The sequence below is a fragment of the Saccopteryx leptura genome, chromosome 3 (genome assembly GCF_036850995.1).
Source record: "Saccopteryx leptura isolate mSacLep1 chromosome 3, mSacLep1_pri_phased_curated, whole genome shotgun sequence".
Lineage (NCBI taxonomy): Eukaryota > Metazoa > Chordata > Mammalia > Chiroptera > Emballonuridae > Saccopteryx > Saccopteryx leptura.
Genome location: NC_089505.1, coordinates 278,061,590 through 278,080,944, shown reverse-complemented (window position 1 = coordinate 278,080,944; position 19,355 = coordinate 278,061,590). Strand labels below are relative to the sequence as shown.

At 42.1% G+C, this 19,355-nt stretch overlaps 1 protein-coding gene and 1 non-coding gene across 2 annotated transcripts in view; one reads left to right on the top strand and one right to left on the bottom strand.

Moving 5' to 3' along the window:
• Positions 1-15,600, top strand: part of ARHGEF33 (Rho guanine nucleotide exchange factor 33) — a 45,576-nt gene extending 29,976 nt beyond the window's left edge. Inside the window, exons 12-16 of the mRNA XM_066378446.1 lie at positions 133-281; positions 1,470-1,634; positions 4,159-4,960; positions 8,121-8,260; positions 15,223-15,600. Coding sequence (XP_066234543.1) covers positions 133-281; positions 1,470-1,634; positions 4,159-4,960; positions 8,121-8,260; positions 15,223-15,352 — 1,386 coding nt within the window. The 3' untranslated portion in view covers positions 15,353-15,600. The remainder of the gene's footprint in view (positions 1-132; positions 282-1,469; positions 1,635-4,158; positions 4,961-8,120; positions 8,261-15,222) is intronic.
• Positions 15,601-17,076: 1,476 nt separating this feature from the next.
• LOC136401877 (U6 spliceosomal RNA) lies at positions 17,077-17,183 on the bottom strand. Its single transcript, XR_010750802.1, has one exon. It is a non-coding gene; the product is annotated as a U6 spliceosomal RNA (small nuclear RNA).
• Between the last annotated feature and the right edge of the window lie 2,172 nt (positions 17,184-19,355).

Sequence of the window (19,355 nt, the reverse complement as noted above, 5' to 3'; positions counted from 1 at the left end):
GCCATATGTATTGTTTTAATTAAATGGCTACCAAACTCTCACAACTTGGTAAGATCATGGTAAGGTGCAGAAGAGAAAAAACAACTTTTCATTCTAATTATGCAATGCTGCTTCCTTTTCTCCTTCATCCAGAACGTCCTGAAGTTCACAGAGCAGGAACACCCTGACTATTACCTACTTCTGGTGTGTGTTCAGCGCCTTCGAGTATTTATCTCACACTACACTCTGCTGTTTCAATGCAATGAGGATTTGCTTATTCAGAAACGGAAAAAGCTCAAGAAGTAAGGTTCTGATGGTGCAGTCCAGAGGGTTGATCAAAGGCTTCTGAGAGGTCCTTGATGGGTAAATGAGTTGTCTAGAGCATTGTCCCCATATGCTAAGTCAGGGCACAATGAATGCATAAGAAGTGGAACAACAAATCAATGTTTCTCTCTCTTTTCTTCTCTAATATATATATATAATGTGGGTGTCTGTAACAAGTAACCATATTATATGCTAAGTAACTAAAATGCAGTGACAGGAAGTAGAAAAGAGGAGAGAAGAGAGGTGGACAAGCTGGCTGAGGAAGGAGCCTACTACTTGGTGGAAATTACTTTAGAAAATAAGTACTTTCACTCTAATACCCATATAGACCTCCTCTTATCTCATGTTGACTACCACAAAACCAGTTGTTTCCCTAACACCAGGTTTAAAAATAAAGTTTAAAGGTCAGAATGTGGTTCCTTCCATTAATTCAACAAATATTCTGCTCACAAAAATTAGAGGAAAAAGCACTCCATATTCATTTAAAAATATCCCCTAAGTTTTGTGAACAGTATATTTATTAAGCACCTATTTGTCTGTATTAGATACTATACTATGCACTGAATATACCACAATAAACAATACAGGCAAAATCTTTGCCATGTGGAGCTTACTTTCTAGACCTGGACATTCAGTTCATAAATAAGTTAGATGATAAGTGCTTTGGATAAAAATAAAACAATGCAGAGGATGTGGTTGAACAGATCTCAAGCTAAGAAGAAATAGGAAGGGCTAATTAGGGAGAATCTGGGCTTCAGAAAGAATAGAAGCAACCAATAGCAGAGCTTCCTAAGGATCTGAATTTCCTTCAACCTCATCACAGCCCAGTAAGGAAGAATCATTTCTTCAGACAAGAAAAAGATGCCAGCTCCCAAGCCAGTGCTCCTCTAATGGTGGACATCTCCCCATACCATCCCTTTCCCCCAAGCTCAATTCAGCCAATCAATCAGCATTCCTACTCCTGCCTAACATCCAGCTTGCACCCTATTATGTAAGCAACCTGGTATGTAGAGGGCCCTGGAGGGAGAGAGGGAGAGAGGAAGAGAAAATAACTTCACAGCTGAACTTCATCTGAGAAACATCTCCCTATCTTTCTTGGCATAATGTGTGTCAGAGCGCCAGTTTCCCACTGTACACTCTGAGAATTATTACTTCCATTCTATTAGGTCATCCATGGCGAAGCTGTACAAAGGGCTGGCTTCCCAGTGTGCAAATGCCGGGCAAGATGCTTCCCCTACTGCAGGCCCTGAGGCTGTCCGTGACAGTGGGATCCACTCAGAAGAAATGCTGCAACCCTACCCTTCTACTCCAAGTTCTGGCCCTGCTGTCACGTAAGCACCTGTTGCTGTGGAAAGGTTAATGGCAATGCCTGTGGGTCCCAGCGGTCTGTGTTGGGTAGCAGGCCAGCCTGAACTAGGGGTATGACCAACAGAACACTTCCTTCCCTCTTGCCCAGTCAGGCCTCTGTGACAGGGAAGCAGCTAACCAAATGCTTTTATCCCAGAGGAAGGCGCTAGTAATGCTAAGGGGCAAAACTATAGAGGTTGGAGTTTACTCCCCAAAACTTGACTGCACATAACCACCCTCAACCTACATCATGAGTCTCTTTGGGTTTGAACAATGAGAGTGGAAGAGAGTGCCAAAAGATAGGGAAGCATTTACAACGCCACAGAAAGGTGAGAATTCACTCAAGGTCTCCAAAACATATAGTGGAGGAAAAGGGAATACCAGTCAGTGAAAAGTCTGGGCTCGGAGGATAAGAAATAGGCCTGAGATGATCCAGAAAGAATGTTGTTTAGCCCTTCCCAATTCTCCTTGAAGTTTTCTCAGAAAGGGACTATTTTTGAAACCAGGACTTCTGGAAGGATAAGGGAAACAAAAACTCAAAATTCCAAATCTCCACTTTAGCAAATATAGACAATTCTGCCTAAACTAATTCCTTACACTATAATTTTTGCTTTGGGTTTTATGCTTAAGTAAAAATTTACAAGTCACACAAGAAGCTACTTTTCTAAAATTACAATGAAGAGGTAGGCCATTGAAATTATTTCCATTTTTTGTCAATGCAGTTTTTTAAATGCCTGTTACAATCATTGGAAGGAGCAACTGATCAAAAATGCAAAACAAATTTTGTTTCTTCCTTTTGCCCTCATCTTTTAAGACTGAGAACATTTATCATTGAGATGGAAGTGGAAATGTGGAGGCAGGAGGAAGAAATTCCACAATCATTCTAAAACTTATGAGACATTAACCTTTCTATAAGTAGAGCTGAAGATGATTTTCTTCCTATAGAGAAAATCCTAGAAGTCATGTGAGGAGAGAACTGCACAAAGAAAAATATTTTTCCTGGGTGGACAGGGAGAGAGAGATAGGCAAAAAGTGGGTATTTACTTTGTGGATCCCTTCAGCTCTTAAGACAATGATAAGGCCCTTGCCGGTTGGCTCAGTAGTAGAGTATCAGTCTGGCATGTGGAAATCCCGGGTTTGATTCCCAGTTAGGGCACACAGGAGAAGTGACCATCTGCTTCTCCATTCTTTCCCCCCCTTCACTTCTCCTCCTGCAGCCATGGCTAGAATGAGCAAGTTGGCCCTGGGTGCTGAGGATGGCTCCATGGCCTTGCCTCAGGTGCTAAAATAGCTTGGTTGCCGAGCAATGGAGCAGTGGCCCCAGATGGGCAGAACATCGGCCCCAGAAGGGTGTTGACCGGTTGACCCTGGGGGCATGTGGGAGTCTGTATTCCCGCCTCTCACTTAAAATAATAATAAAATAAAGAATATGATAAAACCATTGTTTTTAAAATGCAACAAAGAGCCAAAAAAGATTGAACAAGATGGCTGACATTGCATTCTGTTGGGAAATTAGCCAGAAGTAAATCAGCAACAATCTTCCAAATTAAAAGAGAATTCAAGTCAGGTCAATATTCCATTTCACTATTTCTTTTCACCTCTGCAAATTTAAGACCTAATTTTTATCTTAAGATCACCAAAGATATTCAGTTAGCACTGACATATGCACTCTTTATTCATGTTCGTGGTAGAATTAAATATGAATAAATAAACTAGAATAACCAAATTGGATTAGTGTGTAGTACTCACTCATATCTGTCTGGCAATTAAATTCCTGCAGAACTGACAAATCATGCCCAATTTGACAGGTATACTATCCCAGTATCTTATGTAATGTTCTCCATGAGTATGAACCCCCCCCCCTTCCCCCACGAAACTGGGGCATATTCAGTGACAGCCTTTTCATTTTGGTAATGTTTCGTGGGTAGAAGTTTGAGACAATTTATATAGCATCCTTTACAGCCACAAGAAATTTTTTTAATCTTTTCATTATGAAAATTTTATATACACAAAGTTTATAGTGAACCCCATATACCATCATCCAGAATCAAAAGGTATCAAGATCCTACCATATTTACTTCATTCAGAAATTTGGTCTTATGTGTTAAAATCTGAGTCGAACAAAAGTTGTTTCCATTATTTTGTAAGACTCTGCCAGCGCAGGCAAGAAGAGGTATCTAGGGGGCTTAACACGTGGTGGGGAGGGTTAAAGCATCCACATGGAAAGTGATAACCATCGTTGGCCCACCAGCCATCTCAACACGGTGCTCACTTGCTCAGATACTCCAGGCATCCACTTTACACACAGCTGTTTGCACTCTCCCACGCTGGGGACCAGGGTTCGTGCGAACTGCTTAATCGGAGAGGCCTGTGGAGCTTGGTGCGTAACACATGCAGGTGCTTCGGCGGGGCAGGGAGAACTGGCAAGTGTCGCTCCTGGCCCGCTGCTGGGTGAGTGGCCTGCACTAACTTTACGCACACCTCTTTTGTATTGTTTCCTCTTTAAAGTCATTTGATGCCCCCAATGAAGAAAAGCCAACAGCAGCAAAGCTTGATGGAGAGCATGCAGCCCGGGAAACCTAATGACTGGGAGATGGAGGGCAGGAAGCACGAGAGGCCCGAGAGCCTTCTGGCGCCGGCGCAGTTCTGTGCCGCCGAGCAGGACGTGAAGGCACTCGCCGGGCCTCTGCAGTCCATCCCAGAAATGGACTTCGAGCCCTCGTCCGCCGAGCCCGCGCTGGGCAACGTGGAGCGCTCCCTGCGCGCCCCGGCCGAGCTCCTGCAGGACGCCCGCGGCTTCGTGCCCACGGCCTACGAAGAGTTTGAATATGGCGGCGAGATGTTCGCGCTGCCGGCGCCCTACGACGAGGAGCCCTACCAGGCCCCGGCCCTCTTCGAGAACTGCTCGCCCGCCTCTTCCGAGTCCAGCCTGGACATCTGCTTCCTGCGGCCCGTCAGCTTCGCCATGGAGGCCGAGCGACCGGAGCACCCGCTGCAGCAGCTGCCGAAGAGCGCCACGTCGCCGGCGAGCAGCAGCGGCGCGTACAAGTTGGAGGCGGCAGCGCAGGCGCACAAGACCAAGCCGCTGAGCCGCTCGCTGAAGGAGTTCCCGCGCGCGCCACCCCCTGAGGGCGTGGCCCCGCGCCTCTACAGCACGCGTAGCAGCAGCGGCGGCCGCGCGCCGCTCAAGGCTGAGCGCGCCGCGCAGGCGCACGGCTCGGCGGCCGCCGCCGCTCGCGGCGTGTCCAGGACCTACTTTCCCCAACAGAGGTCCCAAAGCGAAAAGCAGACCTATTTGGAAGTAAGGAGGGTAAAGTAAAACCGAACTCAACCCCACATCTCTGTCAGCCCCGGGCCTAGATCTCCAGGGAGCAGCCTGGGCTCACCTAGCGTTGAGGGGGCCTGGCTAGAGAGGGAGCGGCCCATGCCTGGCGAGTTTCACGGGCCTGCGATGGCAGATGTTGGGTACCTCGGTTGCCCCCGAAGGCGAGTATTAGTGCCCGTTCTGCAGTTGGCATCAAGACACAGGAGCATGTTATCCATATATATGTATGAGGGCAAAGAGATAGAAAAGACGTTGACTTTTCTTACACCATCATCCGCACACCCATTGAAACAGTCACGAGTCTCCTCCACCTTCCTGCTGAAGCTGTAGCACCTCAGGGTCGCTCTTCACTTTCAAAGCATTGTAGGCAAGCCCTAGACCTTTCTGTTTCTACCTCTGCCTTATAGGCACACTTCCTTGTTTAAATGTTTAAAACGTCCCACGCTGAGCCAGTTTACTCCACTCCCTGATCTTCGCCAGCCTTTTGAGCAGCTAGGGAAGATGCAAGTTGCTCTGTCTCACTGGACTCCCTGCAAATTCATTGTAAGGCTAAGTTTATTTCTTATTGCTTTCCTTTTGACTGGAAAGGGGTGTCACCTGTCTTTGCAGACTCCAGTGGGACAGGGACAACAAAAAATAGTTAAGGAAGCATCGATTCACAAACATATTCTTTGGACTCCATGTCAGTGTTTAGTATTACAATATCTAACCTTGCTGTCTGAGGCTCTTGGGACATTTAGAAAGGTCAGACTCTAGTCTTTAGTGTTTTGTCTCTAAGAAAGAAGACAGTGTGCTTTATTTCAAAGAGCACCTGACTAGGTGTCAGGTGATCTGGGTTCTAGTCCTGGCTCTGCTGCCAAATAGCTGTGTGCTGTGTACAATTCACTTGGCTTCTCTGTACTTCCAGTTTTTACATCTGTAAAAATAGACAATATAATCTTTACTACTCACAGGGTTGTGAGGATCAGGCCAAATAAGATAAAATTTATGAATATGCTTTGCAAAGTATGGGTTGTTATACAAGTGCAAGATACTATAAAGATCATGATTCCACAGATTTTAAATAAAACTATCAGTAAATTTAGTTTCTAAATAGTCTGTAAAAGCCCACTTCTCGAAATGTGCTTCTTGGGCCAATGGTGAATGCATTAACTAACTGGGAGCTTGTTACAAATGCAGAATTTGGGTCCCACCCCAGAACTACTGAATCAGAATCTGCATTTTATCAAGATTCCTAGATGATTCATGTAAACATTAAGTGCAATTGGGCAGGAGCATACCTGAAACCACTGGTTTTCAAAATCTAAGTGTGTGTAACTCCAAAGAATCTTGTTCAAAAAGTATGGGTTGGGACTCAGGGATCTATATTTTAAATGAAGGCCCCAGCTGATCCTGTAGCCCCAAGATCACACTTTGAGAAACACCACAGTAAGCCATCAGGATGTTAGTCTCATGGTTTAGCTATGAACCTTAGTAGAATATCAAACAATCTCTAGATCTCTTACTACGATTCCAAGTTAATGTCACAAAGTCAAACCCTTATGTTTCCTGAAAAAACTCATCCCCAATCTTTGCTTCTCTATCAATAAGCAGTCATCCATCTAATTCATGAAAATGTCAGGGTGGTTTTCTTGGGGTCAAAATTAGGTATCTATTTTTGGCTGCTTTAAATTTCAGTCACCTCAAAGTAAATATTTTGTTCATATACAATATAAATATATATGCATATCTATTTTATTTAGCACATCTCACATTAAAAAAAAAAAAAAAAACTAAGCCCTGGCTGGTGGCTCAGTGGATAGAGCGTGGACCCAGCGTATGGACGTTTCAGGTTCAAGTCCCAGTCAAGGAATTGCACAAGAGAAGCAACCATCTGCTTTTCCCTCCCTTTCTCTCCCTTTTCTCTCCCTCTTCCCCACCCACAGCCAGTGGCTTGATTGGTTCCAGCATCTCCCTGGGCGCTGAGGATATCTCTGTTGGAGTGCATCAGCCTCAAGTGCTAAAAATAGTTTGGTATCCCAGTGACGGAGTTGTGGGGTAGATCCCAGTTGGGATACATGCAGTAATATGCTTCACTATCTCCCCTCTTCTTACGTAAAAACAAAACAAAACAAAAAACCCCTAGTGAAATAGCTTTATTTTTACTTTACACTTTAAATGCCATGGACTAAGATTTGTAAAAACTGTATTAAAGCCATATCTGCAGTTGGAAATATTAGTTGACATTTACTTCTAAACAGATCTGACCTCTCAAAAATTTCCTCTTTTATGTCTAAAATGGATAGTTAGGAACATTAGTTTAAAACTAGTATCACAAGGCCCTGGCCGGTTGGCTCAGTAGTAGAGCGTTGGCCTGGTGTGCAGGAGTCCCGGGTTTGATTCCCGGCCAGGGCACACAGAATAAGCGCCCATCTGCTTCTCCACCCCTCCCCCTCTCCTTCCTCTCTGTCTCTCTCTTCCCCTCCCACAGCCAAGGCTCATTGGAGCAAAGTTGGCCCAGGCGCTGAGGATGGCTCTGTGGCCTCTGCCTCAGGTGCTAGAATGGCTCTAGTCACAACAGAGCGACGCCCAAGATGGGCAGAGCATCGCCCCCTGGTGGGCATGCCGGGTGGATCCCAGTCGGGCACATGCGGGAGTCTGTCTGACTGCCTCCCCGTTTCCAACTTCAGAAAAACAAAACAAAACACACACACACACACAAATAAATAAAACTATTATCACAATCAAGGATCTTTTTATTTTGTAGAAAGAGAAACATACTCAGAGCTATGAGGGGATTACATTTGGTTTTCCAGTAAGCTAGCATTCTTGCTAGAATAAGAAGTCAGTCTCTATACTCTTTAAACATTTGCCAAATTCCTTTGTTTCCTGCTCTTTATTGTATCATATAGGAGTATGATCTAGATTCTAGACTCTTTGCCCTGATACATAAAAAATACTTCTACACTCAGTAGAAATGTATCCTCTTTTCAAATAACTAATTTCTTAATTAGTGTAGGCTTACTTTAGTTGGAATAGGGTACGTACCATTAATCTTTGGGGGTAGAAGAGGAAAGTGACAGAGTTGAAAAAGATTGTCCCGCAGTCAGGATAAATACTAACTTTGGAAAAGAGTAAAAAACCACCTATCTTTTGTTTTTTTCAGGAGATGCATTTAGAAGACACCACCAGATTTTGTCCAAAAGAAGAAAGAGAAAGTGAACAAACATCTTTCAGCGATCAAAACCCCAGGCAAGACCAGAAAGGGGGCTTTCGCAGCTCCTTCCGCAAGCTCTTTAAAAAGAAGTGAGTAGCCCTTAGACAAGACAGCATTGTAACTCATTTCCCTTTGGGCTGAGTCTTGAAGTTTTAATAGTGATAATTATGAAGTAGCCTGGTTTCCCACAACTGCTTCAAGCTCAGTGCCTGCACCCAGTACCCATGATTCTTGCCAGGCGAAGATGTTTCTCATTGTAATCTCCTAGAGTAAAAGCAAACTCAGCTCTGTCCTCTGCCTCTTCTGTCTTTTAGCCGTACTTCTTTGTCCCTAAAGTTCTGTGTCCTGAGCACAATGAGGAGAGGAGGTCCCTGGTAAATGAGCTGGTGACAATGAAATTCCTTTTATGCTGAAAGGAGTAGGATCTACTCTGGAAGTTGGGTGTAATGGAGAGTTTTCTAAGGCATCTCATAACTTCTGCGTGTAGGGACCTATAGTTATCTTGGGAATTAGTACCTGTTTACAGTGTCTTCCATAACAAAAATGATTGAATGAGTTTGGCTTGGGCTATAGTTAAAAAAAAAAAATCACTTTAATGGAGTTTCCACACTCCACAGGAGACAAAAACAAGCCATTTCCCGTTTTGTGGTCCTTCTAATATTCTAAGTCCTTGTTGTATGAAATCACCCACCAGACATTTTGGCTAGCACTTACCAGCAGTGTCTTACAGACTGGGAGACAGTGATCTAACTGTAAAGAACAAAGAACTGAACATTGGCATTTGACTGTAGAGGGATTCTCCAGTCCAGCCATTACCCACCTGAGAGACTGCAGTCTCTATCTCCACGGGTCCTCAGGCCTACTTCGCTCTCCCTTAGAGATTGTTCCTGGTCCTTAGTTTCACTTGGTAGAGGAGGTTCTTGTAGTCAATTTTAAACAGTAAGTCTTCGTATTTTAGTGGATGGAAAAGTTAAAGACACTATTGCTGCCTTTGGACAGTTTCTAGTAAGTGAGGAAGTACGTGGAAATCACTTTCTCCTTGAAGGTAGAGGCTCCTGGCTGATTTAGATAATGGTCTTGATGGAAAACTTGGAGGCAAGCCTGGAGTAAGAACTTTTTCAATTGTTTGTCTAATTCTTCTCCCATGGGGAAGGTGGTGCTGTGATCGGTGGGTCTCTGATTGGTGGTCTCCACCTGTTGTAACTGGAAGAAGGGCAAACAGGAAGGAACAGAAACATTACTGTGTTCAGAAACAGCTCTACTCTACGAAGTACCCTTTCAGTTTTGCTAAGGCAGCCCCAAGCATGCATGCATTCATGACTTTTGCTAGATCCTTTTTATTTAGGGTGAGGAGTTAAGAACTGTACCTCTCTCTAGGATTGTAGATCTTTCCTGGCCCACTACCAACCGCTGTCAAGTTTGGCAGGGGTGGAGAGACTGGGAAGCAGGCAACTATCCAGCCTGATCTTGAGATATAAGTTTCTAAATCCTTCTAAGGACTCCAAATTCCCAAGGGCACTGTTTGAGCCTTTTTAAATTTTTTTAACCAACAGCATTCCCAAAATAAACAGCCATTTTTTGCCTGTTGCCATTTATGACTGGGTACTGTCTATTGGAAAGCAGTGAGCTCAGGATCCACTTCTAGTTTCTTTACAAATTCTCATTTTTCAGAGAGATGCTAAAAAAATGCTCTGCCAGCTAACTGAGGCAGAAGGAGTAGACTTGTCCTTTATGTGTCCAGGGGGCAGAACTAGAAGCAACGGGTAAAAGGAAGAACTTCCTAAAAATGCAGCTGCCTAGAACTGGAGCTGGCTGCCTATGGAGTGGGTTCTCTGTAGCAGAAGCTAGATGAGCCTTGTCAGACTTGCTATGACAGGGCTTCTGCACTTGTTGAGAGATTGTCCAAGATAGTCATCTGAGTCCTTTCTAGTGCTGAGATTTGCTTAATCTGTAGCTTGACTTTGTTATAGATCAATCTGAGTAATCACATCTTTTTAACACCTGAAACAAAAAAATGAATGTGGCCTTAGTACCTATACTTTTAAAGACTCATCATTTGGAAGACCAGTTTATCTTTCTATAGTCCTGCACAGCCCTTGTTACAAATCTGAGGACTTCCAAATTCATGTTGGTAAATTGCTTCCAGTCGTTTTGCAGCTTTTTGGTATCTATCTAAGAGGACCAAATGGATTCCCTTAGTCCTCTTATCCTTTCTCTTAGATCATTCCCTCCTAATCATATTGTTGCCACTGTACCTTTATATTTAAAATCTGAAGTATTACATGAGTGGCCACACAGATGGCTTCTCCCTCTGGCAGGCTCTACTGGCTTTTTACATCTGGTACAGGACTGTAAGCATCATCAGGTGATGCTTGCTTATTGCCTTGTGTCCAGGGTACCACGGTGGGCACTTTGGGGACTTGGCATGGGATCAAGAAACAGCTTGAGTAACTTTTCCTGAGTATTTTCCTCCAAAACCCATGGGAAGTTTGCTTCATTATGCTAAGGTAAAGAGAAAGGGCAAGAAAGCCCCAGCGTAGCACAGAAAAGTCAGTGGCTCTTAGATGAGAACACACCGTTCTTCACATTAATTAAACGTTCTTTCTGGTATGCACGCACTTTGTGAGACACTTGTATAGGAATCATGGATGACATAGTCCCAGGTGTTATGTAGAAACTTTATGTAGGAGCTATGTGGAGGGTGCAGAAGTTAGACTTGTGGCCAGGCAGAGGGAGGAACCAGAAAGAGATATTCAGCTCATTCTCTTCCCATGTTGTTGGGAGGTCAGGCTGGCCGCAAGCCCTGTGTCTAGGAAGTGGTTAATCCTGGGTACTGGAGCCATGCCAGAACCTGTCCTCAGAAGTCCAGAATGGACCAGCAACAGAAAAGCCACCTGTGTCACATCTGGGGCTCACTGCCTGCCTACTCCACAGCCCTCTGGAGGCCCACCCCTGTCTAAACTGACACACTTTTTGTATTCGTAGGGGCTTGTTTGGCTGGTGGCCCCACACACCCAGAATGCTGCTTTGGGATGAAGCTAGGCATGGAGCCAGATGCAACAGAAAACCTGGGAAAGGGTTCTCTTCCCTCTGAGGCTGGGAGGGCCGAATGCTCCTACCCACAAGGATTCAAAAGGGAGAGTCAAGTTGACATCTTTAAAAAAAATCCTGAAAAATATCCAAGATATTTGGGGGAAAGGGTGATGCTCTGTTTCTATCTCAGGCACATTTGTCCTGGGTAGATAGATACCAGGTCACTTGTCTCTGAAAGCTGCCCAGAATTGATCAGGATAAAGACTATGTATCTTAAGGTTTGAAAATGTTAAGTGACTTTAAAATTTTTAAATGAGGATTCTTAGAAGCCAGGAACAGACCTATTGTGATAGGCTGATGCTGGGCTGAATCCTTATCCCCTTGCCTTTGAACAAGATGGAAGGCAAATTATCCCATTTTAGAAGTATCTGTATGGAGGATATCAAGGACTTGAATATAGACTACCCTGAAGTATGAGGCAAATGTTACTACATCTTTATATATAAATCTTGCACTTTGGTTAATAAGTATTCTTGGTTAGTGGTGTGGCATAGGGAAGAGGATTATTTAAGATAGTTTAGGGGTAGGGAATATAAATGATCTCTCTTCTTTTCATCTTCAAATCTAGGAGGAGTGGAAGATAAAGAGTAGGGCTTCCAAATGATTGATTCTACTTCCTCTCCCATTTTGTTCTTCTTTTGCCCTTTATACCGTACATACCTCAGAGTATCTCCTTCCCAGTCATTACCTTTCCTCCACCAATCACATCAAGATCTCTACTTTCTTGATCACAAACAGAGAGAGTACAACTGCAGGGTGCCATATAACTGAACATCAGTGAATTTTCTTCCTTTGGTGTCTTATCAGCTGGTTTTGCGTGTCCCCAGTTTTGGCTGTGGGACAGACCATGTAATAGAAAACAGGACTACTGAAAAATCAATTGATATTACCCTCATCTTGTTCTTTGCCTCCTAAAGCCTACGGTCCTTCCCAAAGTCATCTCGCATGGGGGTTTTCTCTCATTTCCCATTTTATTTTCCTATATAACTTTAACATTGAAGGAGATGGTTGAAAGGATGGCATTTTAGATTACTCATATGTCATTATGAGTGTTTCTTAATAGGTCATTTGAAATCAATTACTAAGTTAAGGGTCTTCACTGTACTAGGTTCTGTCTAGTACAAAAGAACTAAAAGAAATAGTTTCAGTCTATTAAGAACATACAATCCAAATGTAAGGGTAATCTAGCGGCAAGGTTTAGAACAACATAAGTATTCAGCAAACATATAGTAAAGGAACTCAGTTGTCAATCACCTTGTTGATTTCTAGAGGCAAATAATTTGGCTGATGGGATGAATGTTCCCCTGTTCTCTTAATTCTTAGGTGCCTGTCTCTGAAAGCTTTCAAAGTGGATAGTCTTTCCAATCAGAAAGATTGGAAAGCCCTTAGGTCAGAGGGTTCTGTGCACTAGATTCCACCCCCTCTTCCTTCCCCAGCTCCAAACTTTTATTGGTAGCAAATTTATACTTGTATAACTTACCCAACTTGTTATTTTCTTTGTCTCTATCAATGGAATGGAAGGGAAGTTAGAAACAAGTCTATCCATCAAGCACTTGGATGGTTATGTGTCAGAACGCACTGGCTGCATTGTATGCTAACCCAGCAAGTGTTGCTTGCCTGGCTCTTTAGTGTCTGCTCAGGTCTGTCCTACATTCAATCACAATAGCCCCAGGAGCTCACAAGCCATTTCTGTTTTATAGAGAAGGGAATAAAAGCAAATACTCTGGTCCTCTCTCCTAATTCTGCATGTGATTTCTCAGTAATTTAGGTGTACATTACTTCAGAGCGTAACAAACACACCTTTGGAAGAGTCCCAACTGTCGAAGTGACCATATACCATTTAAGCATCATAAATTATCTTTTGAAGGATGAAAATGAGCTTTAGTCATGGCTATAGTGGATGCTAGATTTTGAAAAGGATTATCAAGTTAGCCATTAGTTAATTACTAGTTAGTTAATATCAAGAAGAAATGCAGAGAAATTCACATACCTGGAGACACAAAGGTTTATGAGAAGAGCAGTTAAAAAAGAAAAAAACTAAGCTGAGTTTGTGGAATTTGAAAACTAGACAGGGCGATTTTGGCATTTGTTTCAGAAATGGGAACGCAACTGGTGAAGATTTCTGTGGTCCTTGGGGCTGGTGGTGACATCAAAGCTTTCCCATTTCCAGGTAAAGACTAAATAGTTGCATGTTGGAACCATCAAAGTATAACATGTTGGGTTTTGGAGAGATCAGATGTAGCTAAGAGGGGAAATGTGAGGTAAAGATTTCAAGTTTTGACTAATGACTTGCTGATGAGAAACTGCTACGTGGAGGAACAATTCAGAAGAAACACCAGCCACATTCAAATCTTGCTTCCTACTTCCTGTCCCTAAAGCTATAGGTATTCCTAGTCTTCTGGATAACATGATATAGGGAAAGAATGAAGTGGTCAAAAATATATCTTCCTAACATTTTGGGCACAAGTGTACTAATCAAGGATGATTTGAATTGGAGGTAGCTGGGATTTCTGAGAGTTGAGAGTAGGCCTGGAGTTCTATTAGGGTGGGCTTGTGGAGGCTGTTTCAAGGGAGTGTTCCCAGGGGGCTTCTGAAAAGGAAGAAGACTTTCACCCTTCCCATATATCATCTTATCTGATGAGTGCCCAGATGTACTGGGATTGAGAGACAGACAGTTTTTCTTCTAGGCACTGGGATGTGGTAGAAAAGTGCTCCTTATGGACCAGATGTAGAAAGCATGCAGGGTAGCTGTGGCTTCATGTGTGATACCCAGTATTGGGGTGAAAAGTAAAAAAAAGTCTAATCAGTCATCAGGTTTCCAGACATTAGGATTTTAGTCTTTGTGTGGATCCAACCTCCTTCCTTGAATAATGTAAAAAAGATGTTTGAATTCTGCCCAATTAATTTAGTAAATTGATAGTCATAATAACTTATCTAATAACAACAATGAGAACTCATAGAATACCAATGATAGTGAAAGAACTTATTCTTCTTTGTGGATAGTGGAAGCACACCTGACCCTGCTTCCACATATAGAGAATTTGTTTAGTTGTATAGGAGCTTTGGACAAAGAACTTCATGTCTAACATCACTTTCATACATCCTGCATGAGGTCTTAGCCACTTGGCTAGTTTTACCCATTTTAGCTCAGAGTATAAGCTAGCCAAAGGGGCCCAGCCTAGTTTATCAGAGGTTATTTCCAGAAAGCCTCCTCCCTCTAGGGACTTCTGACATGAACACACTGGAGAAGGTACAGAGCTGGAATGGATTACCCAACTGGCTTAACCAAGACAAAGGAAGAATGCACCCTGGACTGGGGACTCAATTGGACTGATTTGAGTTGTTGACTATTGATTGGGTTTGGTCTCCTTTGTAGTGGTTGAGATTACAGAATCTCTTCAACTTGATTACTGTACTAATTTATGCATTCTACTAATTGTAGCATATATGTGTGGTTGGCTTCAATAAATCTTTCATTTAAAAATGAAAACAAGCAAAAGCAAGAGTTTGTAACATAATGCTCAAGTTCAGTAAAGGCCCTTGGTAACCTTGGTTGAGCACAATGAATTCCATCCGTTTTAATTTAAGGGCCTCAGTAATTTGTGAAGTAGTTACTTGGTTGAATCAAAAAATAGGATTTCTTGGATTTTCTGAGCTTTGTTCCTCTTTTACAGTATTACAAAATACCTTACACTGACATACACAGTTGTTACAATTGTTCCCGTAAAGATTTAGAAGTGACCATATACCATTTAAGTGAACATATACCATTAATTTGCATTATGTTCACTGCAAATCTTAGTTACACATGTCCTGAGTCATGAAAACGGGGGAAAAAAATTATTCCAGATCTAGGAGGTAACTGTTTTACAAATGCAGAACAATTTGGATAGATAAAATATTTGAAAACAATTAAAACCAAATCAACCTGTACTTTATCTGTGTGCTGAGATTTTAGGTCCAGTGGATCAGAATACAGGGACAAAACTAATGAGAACCCCTCAATGGATCCTTCACCCACCAAACAAGATTTCTTCAGAAACCGACTTGCTCTTGCAAATGACCTTGACCAAGGAACAGCTGTGTAAAACATACTTAAAGTTGTATTGTCAAGTGGTAAGATGAGGATAAAAAGCTTGTATATATTTGTGTAGGAATATATATATTGATGTATAAATCCCTGAGGAAACCTTATATAAATACTTACATATGAAACAAAATCAACATACAAGACATTGAAGAGATGAAGATTAGCCTATGGTTGAGAGCTGGCTTTTTGAACCTCAACACTTGGGAAAAGGGAAACGAAGACTTTTCACAGCATTACAGAAAAACACAGTAAATTTGGAGGAAAATAAACGTTTGTAAGATCAAAAACTTCCACCTTGAAGTTATTTTCCCAGTATAAAATTAGTTTGTTCATATTTAACGTGGATATGAATTTATGCTTCCTAGGCATTTAGCTTATAATTCATCCCAGTGTTCTTAGATTAACATATACTATTTTAGGGGCCAGTCTGTCTTGCCATTGGTCTTCCAAAAACTCCTAGGCAATATCTAACCTCCTTTAAGGCAAAGGATCAATGAGCAGAATTGTATTATACATGTTCAACTCTGAGTTAGGGAGGTTTCGTACCATGATGTAGAAGGTTCAAATCTTAAAGACACTGATCTCCCAACAGAAAGAGAACCTTAAAAGTAGTATTTCTCTTGATCTATGGTTAAGAAAATCAGTACAGGGAACAATGATTTCTCCCACTTTAGAAAATGGGAGGCCAAAGAAACATTTTTTCTTGTGCAAGTCTTGTTACAGATGGGAACAGGCCAGAGGCTCTGTTTTATTGAGTACTCAGTAAGGATTCAGAGATCCCTTAGTGATCCTGAGTATTACATACATTCATTACCAGATGGACTGCACTGATTTAGACATATCCTCTTAAAAGACTTTCTTCAGTCTGGAAAGAATGTGGCAACAACATCAATGTGTTAATGGCTCACATATAGTCCTTGCTACAAGCACCAGGTTAGAATGAAAACTTAGGACTGGCTACTTTATTCTTTTCCCAGAAGTAAGTTGTAAAGAAACAGGGTTCTTACAGCTCAGACAAGAATCATTGCAATGAGGCTTGCTGGGATATGGGGTAATAAAATGTGCTCTATTTCCACACAGGTATGTCTAAGATGCTCTACATCCTTGACATGCCCCAAACATCAGAATCAAAACAGAAAAAATTTAAGTTTAAACAATTTGTCTCCATTCCAAGGGAGTTATCTGTAATAAGTTAGGGGCATTTGGTTACTGTTTATTCAAAATCTTGACACTCAAAGTTATTTCTTCAGAGAATGTTCTTCTATTAATGCACTGTTTGATCAGATAGGGGAAGTTTCACTTTTAAGTGCTATAGATTTTCTTCTTCTTGTCTGATGATCACTTAGGAACTCATTCCTTAGCATTTTGAACAATATGTGGTCTGGAACACTTAAAGGATGGCTGCCAAGTTTTGGGGGTTTCTAATATTCAAGTTTAAGGCAAGCTTTTCATTTTCCCAAAATTAAGGAATTCCTTTGAAGTTAGGTTTCTCTCTATTATTAAATAAAGAAGTGGGGGGGCAGTACTTAATGGAGACCTATATATTTTAAAGATAAAACATGAAAGAAGAAACTGCTCTAGTTTCTCTCCTCCCATTTTAAATTAAGTTTAGTAGGCCCACACCACTCCTCTGACTGCTTATCAAGTTCATCAGTGACTTTTACCTTAATGAATGGGCCATTCTCAGTCACCTTACTCTCCCTTTCTTTTCTTTTTTTTTTTTTAAATATGGAACGCTTCACGAATTTGCGTGTCATCCTTGCGCAGGGGCCATGCTAATCTTCTCTGTATCTTTCCAATTTTAGTATATGTGCTGCCGAAGCGAGCACCTTACTCTCCCTTTCATGCTCGTTTCTCCTTTCTCTTCCCTTTCTTAATGTTAGAGTGCCCAAGGGCTCTTCTTTGCTTAGATCTCTTCTTTCTCCAGTCTGCTGGCTTTAAAATATGATCTTTATGAAAGGGACTCCCAATTTTATATCTTCAGCCTAGAGCTCTCTCCTAAACTCCAGACTTAACATCTCCAACTGCCTCCTTGGCATCTCTCAGATGTCTAATATATTTACTGAATTTAACATGTCCAAGCCCACTTCAACCATATATTCCCCACCTTAGTAAATGGTAACTTTGTTCTTTCAAGGCCAAAGACCTTGATGTCATCCTTGATAATTCTATTTCTTTTTTTTTCCTTTTTATTTAGATGATTAAATTTAACAGGGTGACATTGGTCAACTAGAGTACATGGATTTTGGGAAAATATCTCCACATCTCTATTTGGACAATGGATTATGTTGTATACCCATCACCCAAAATCAAATCATCCCCTGTCACCTTATACAGTGTGTCCGTAAAGTCATGGTGCACTTTTGGTCAGTCATAGGAAAGCAACAAAAGATGATAGAAATGTGAAATCTGCACCAAATAAAAGGAAAACCCTCCCAGTTTCTATAGGATGATGTGGCATCATGTGCGCATGCACAGATGATAACATAACACCATGTATACAGCGGAGCAGCCCACGGCCATGCCAGTCAAGATGTGGACGGTACAGAGGAAAGTTCAGTGTGTTCTGTGGCTCACTAAATTCAAATCCATGACCAAAGTACAATGTGAATATCAGCGCGTTTATAATGAAGCGCCACCACATAGGAATAACATTACTTGGTGGGATAAGCAGTTGAAGGAAACCAGCAGTTTGGTGGAGAAACCCCGTTCTGGTAGGCCATCAGTCAGTGACGAGTCTGTAGAGGCTATACGGGATAGCTACCTAAGGAGCCCTAAAAAATCTGTGTGTGAGCCCACATTGAACTGCACTGAATAGGTATGAAACTGGGAGAGTTTTCCTTTTATTTGGTGCAGATTTCACATTTCTATTGTCTTTTGTTGCTTTCCTGTGACTAGTCAAATGTGCACCATGACTTTACGGACACACTGTATTTGTCCCTCTTTATGTCCCTCCCCACCTCCTCTCCTCCTTATCCCCCTCCCCCTGGTAACCACTGCATTCCTATTTATGTCCATGAGTCTCAATTTTTTGCCCTACCTGTGTATGTAATCATACAGTTCTTAGCTTTTTCTGATTTATTTATTTTACTCAGTGTAATGTTATCAAGGTCCATCCATGTTGTCTTAAATGATACTATGTCATCGTTTCTTATGGCTGAGTAGTATTCCACTGTATTTATGTACCACATCTTCTTTATCCAGTCCTCTGTTGAAGGACACTTTGGTTGTTTCCGACAATTCTGTTTTTACAGCCAACATCTATTCTATCAGCAAACTGACTGTCTTCCAAATATGTCCAGACTCTGACCTCTTCTCACAACCTCCATGCTATCACACTGGCCAAACTGCCTTCTATTGGGCTAGCCTCTGTATTCCCACTCTTAACCCCTAATTATTCTCAACATGGTGGCCAGAGTGATCCCGTTAAACCAGTGGTCCCCAACCTTTTTTGGGCCATGGACTGGTTTAATGTCAGAAAATATTTTCATGGACCGGCCTTTAGGGTGGGACGGATAAATGTATCACGTGACCAAGACAAGCATCAAGAGTGAGTCTTAGACGGATGTAACAGAGAGAATCTGGTCATTTTCTAAAAATAAAACATCGTTCAGACTTAAATATAAATAAAACGGAAATAATGTAAGTTATTTATTCTTTCTCTGCGGACCGGTACCAAATGGCCCACAGACCGGTATCGGTCTGTGGCCCGGGGTTGGGGACCACTGCGTTAAACAGTAAATCAGACCATGTCATGCTCAAACCCTCTAAAGGCTCTGTTTCTCTTATACAGAAGCCAAAGTTATTACAGGTGATTTGGATCCCATTAAACCTCTAATCTCCTATTTCACCCACATTCATTCCTCTTCAAAGTAGCCTCGCTATTCCTCAGCTATACTAAGTACGCTTCTGCCTGTGGGCTTTTGAGTTGGCTGTTCCATGGAACTTGGCATATTCTTTCCCCAGATACTTGCATGTCTCATTCCTTCACCTCCTTCAAG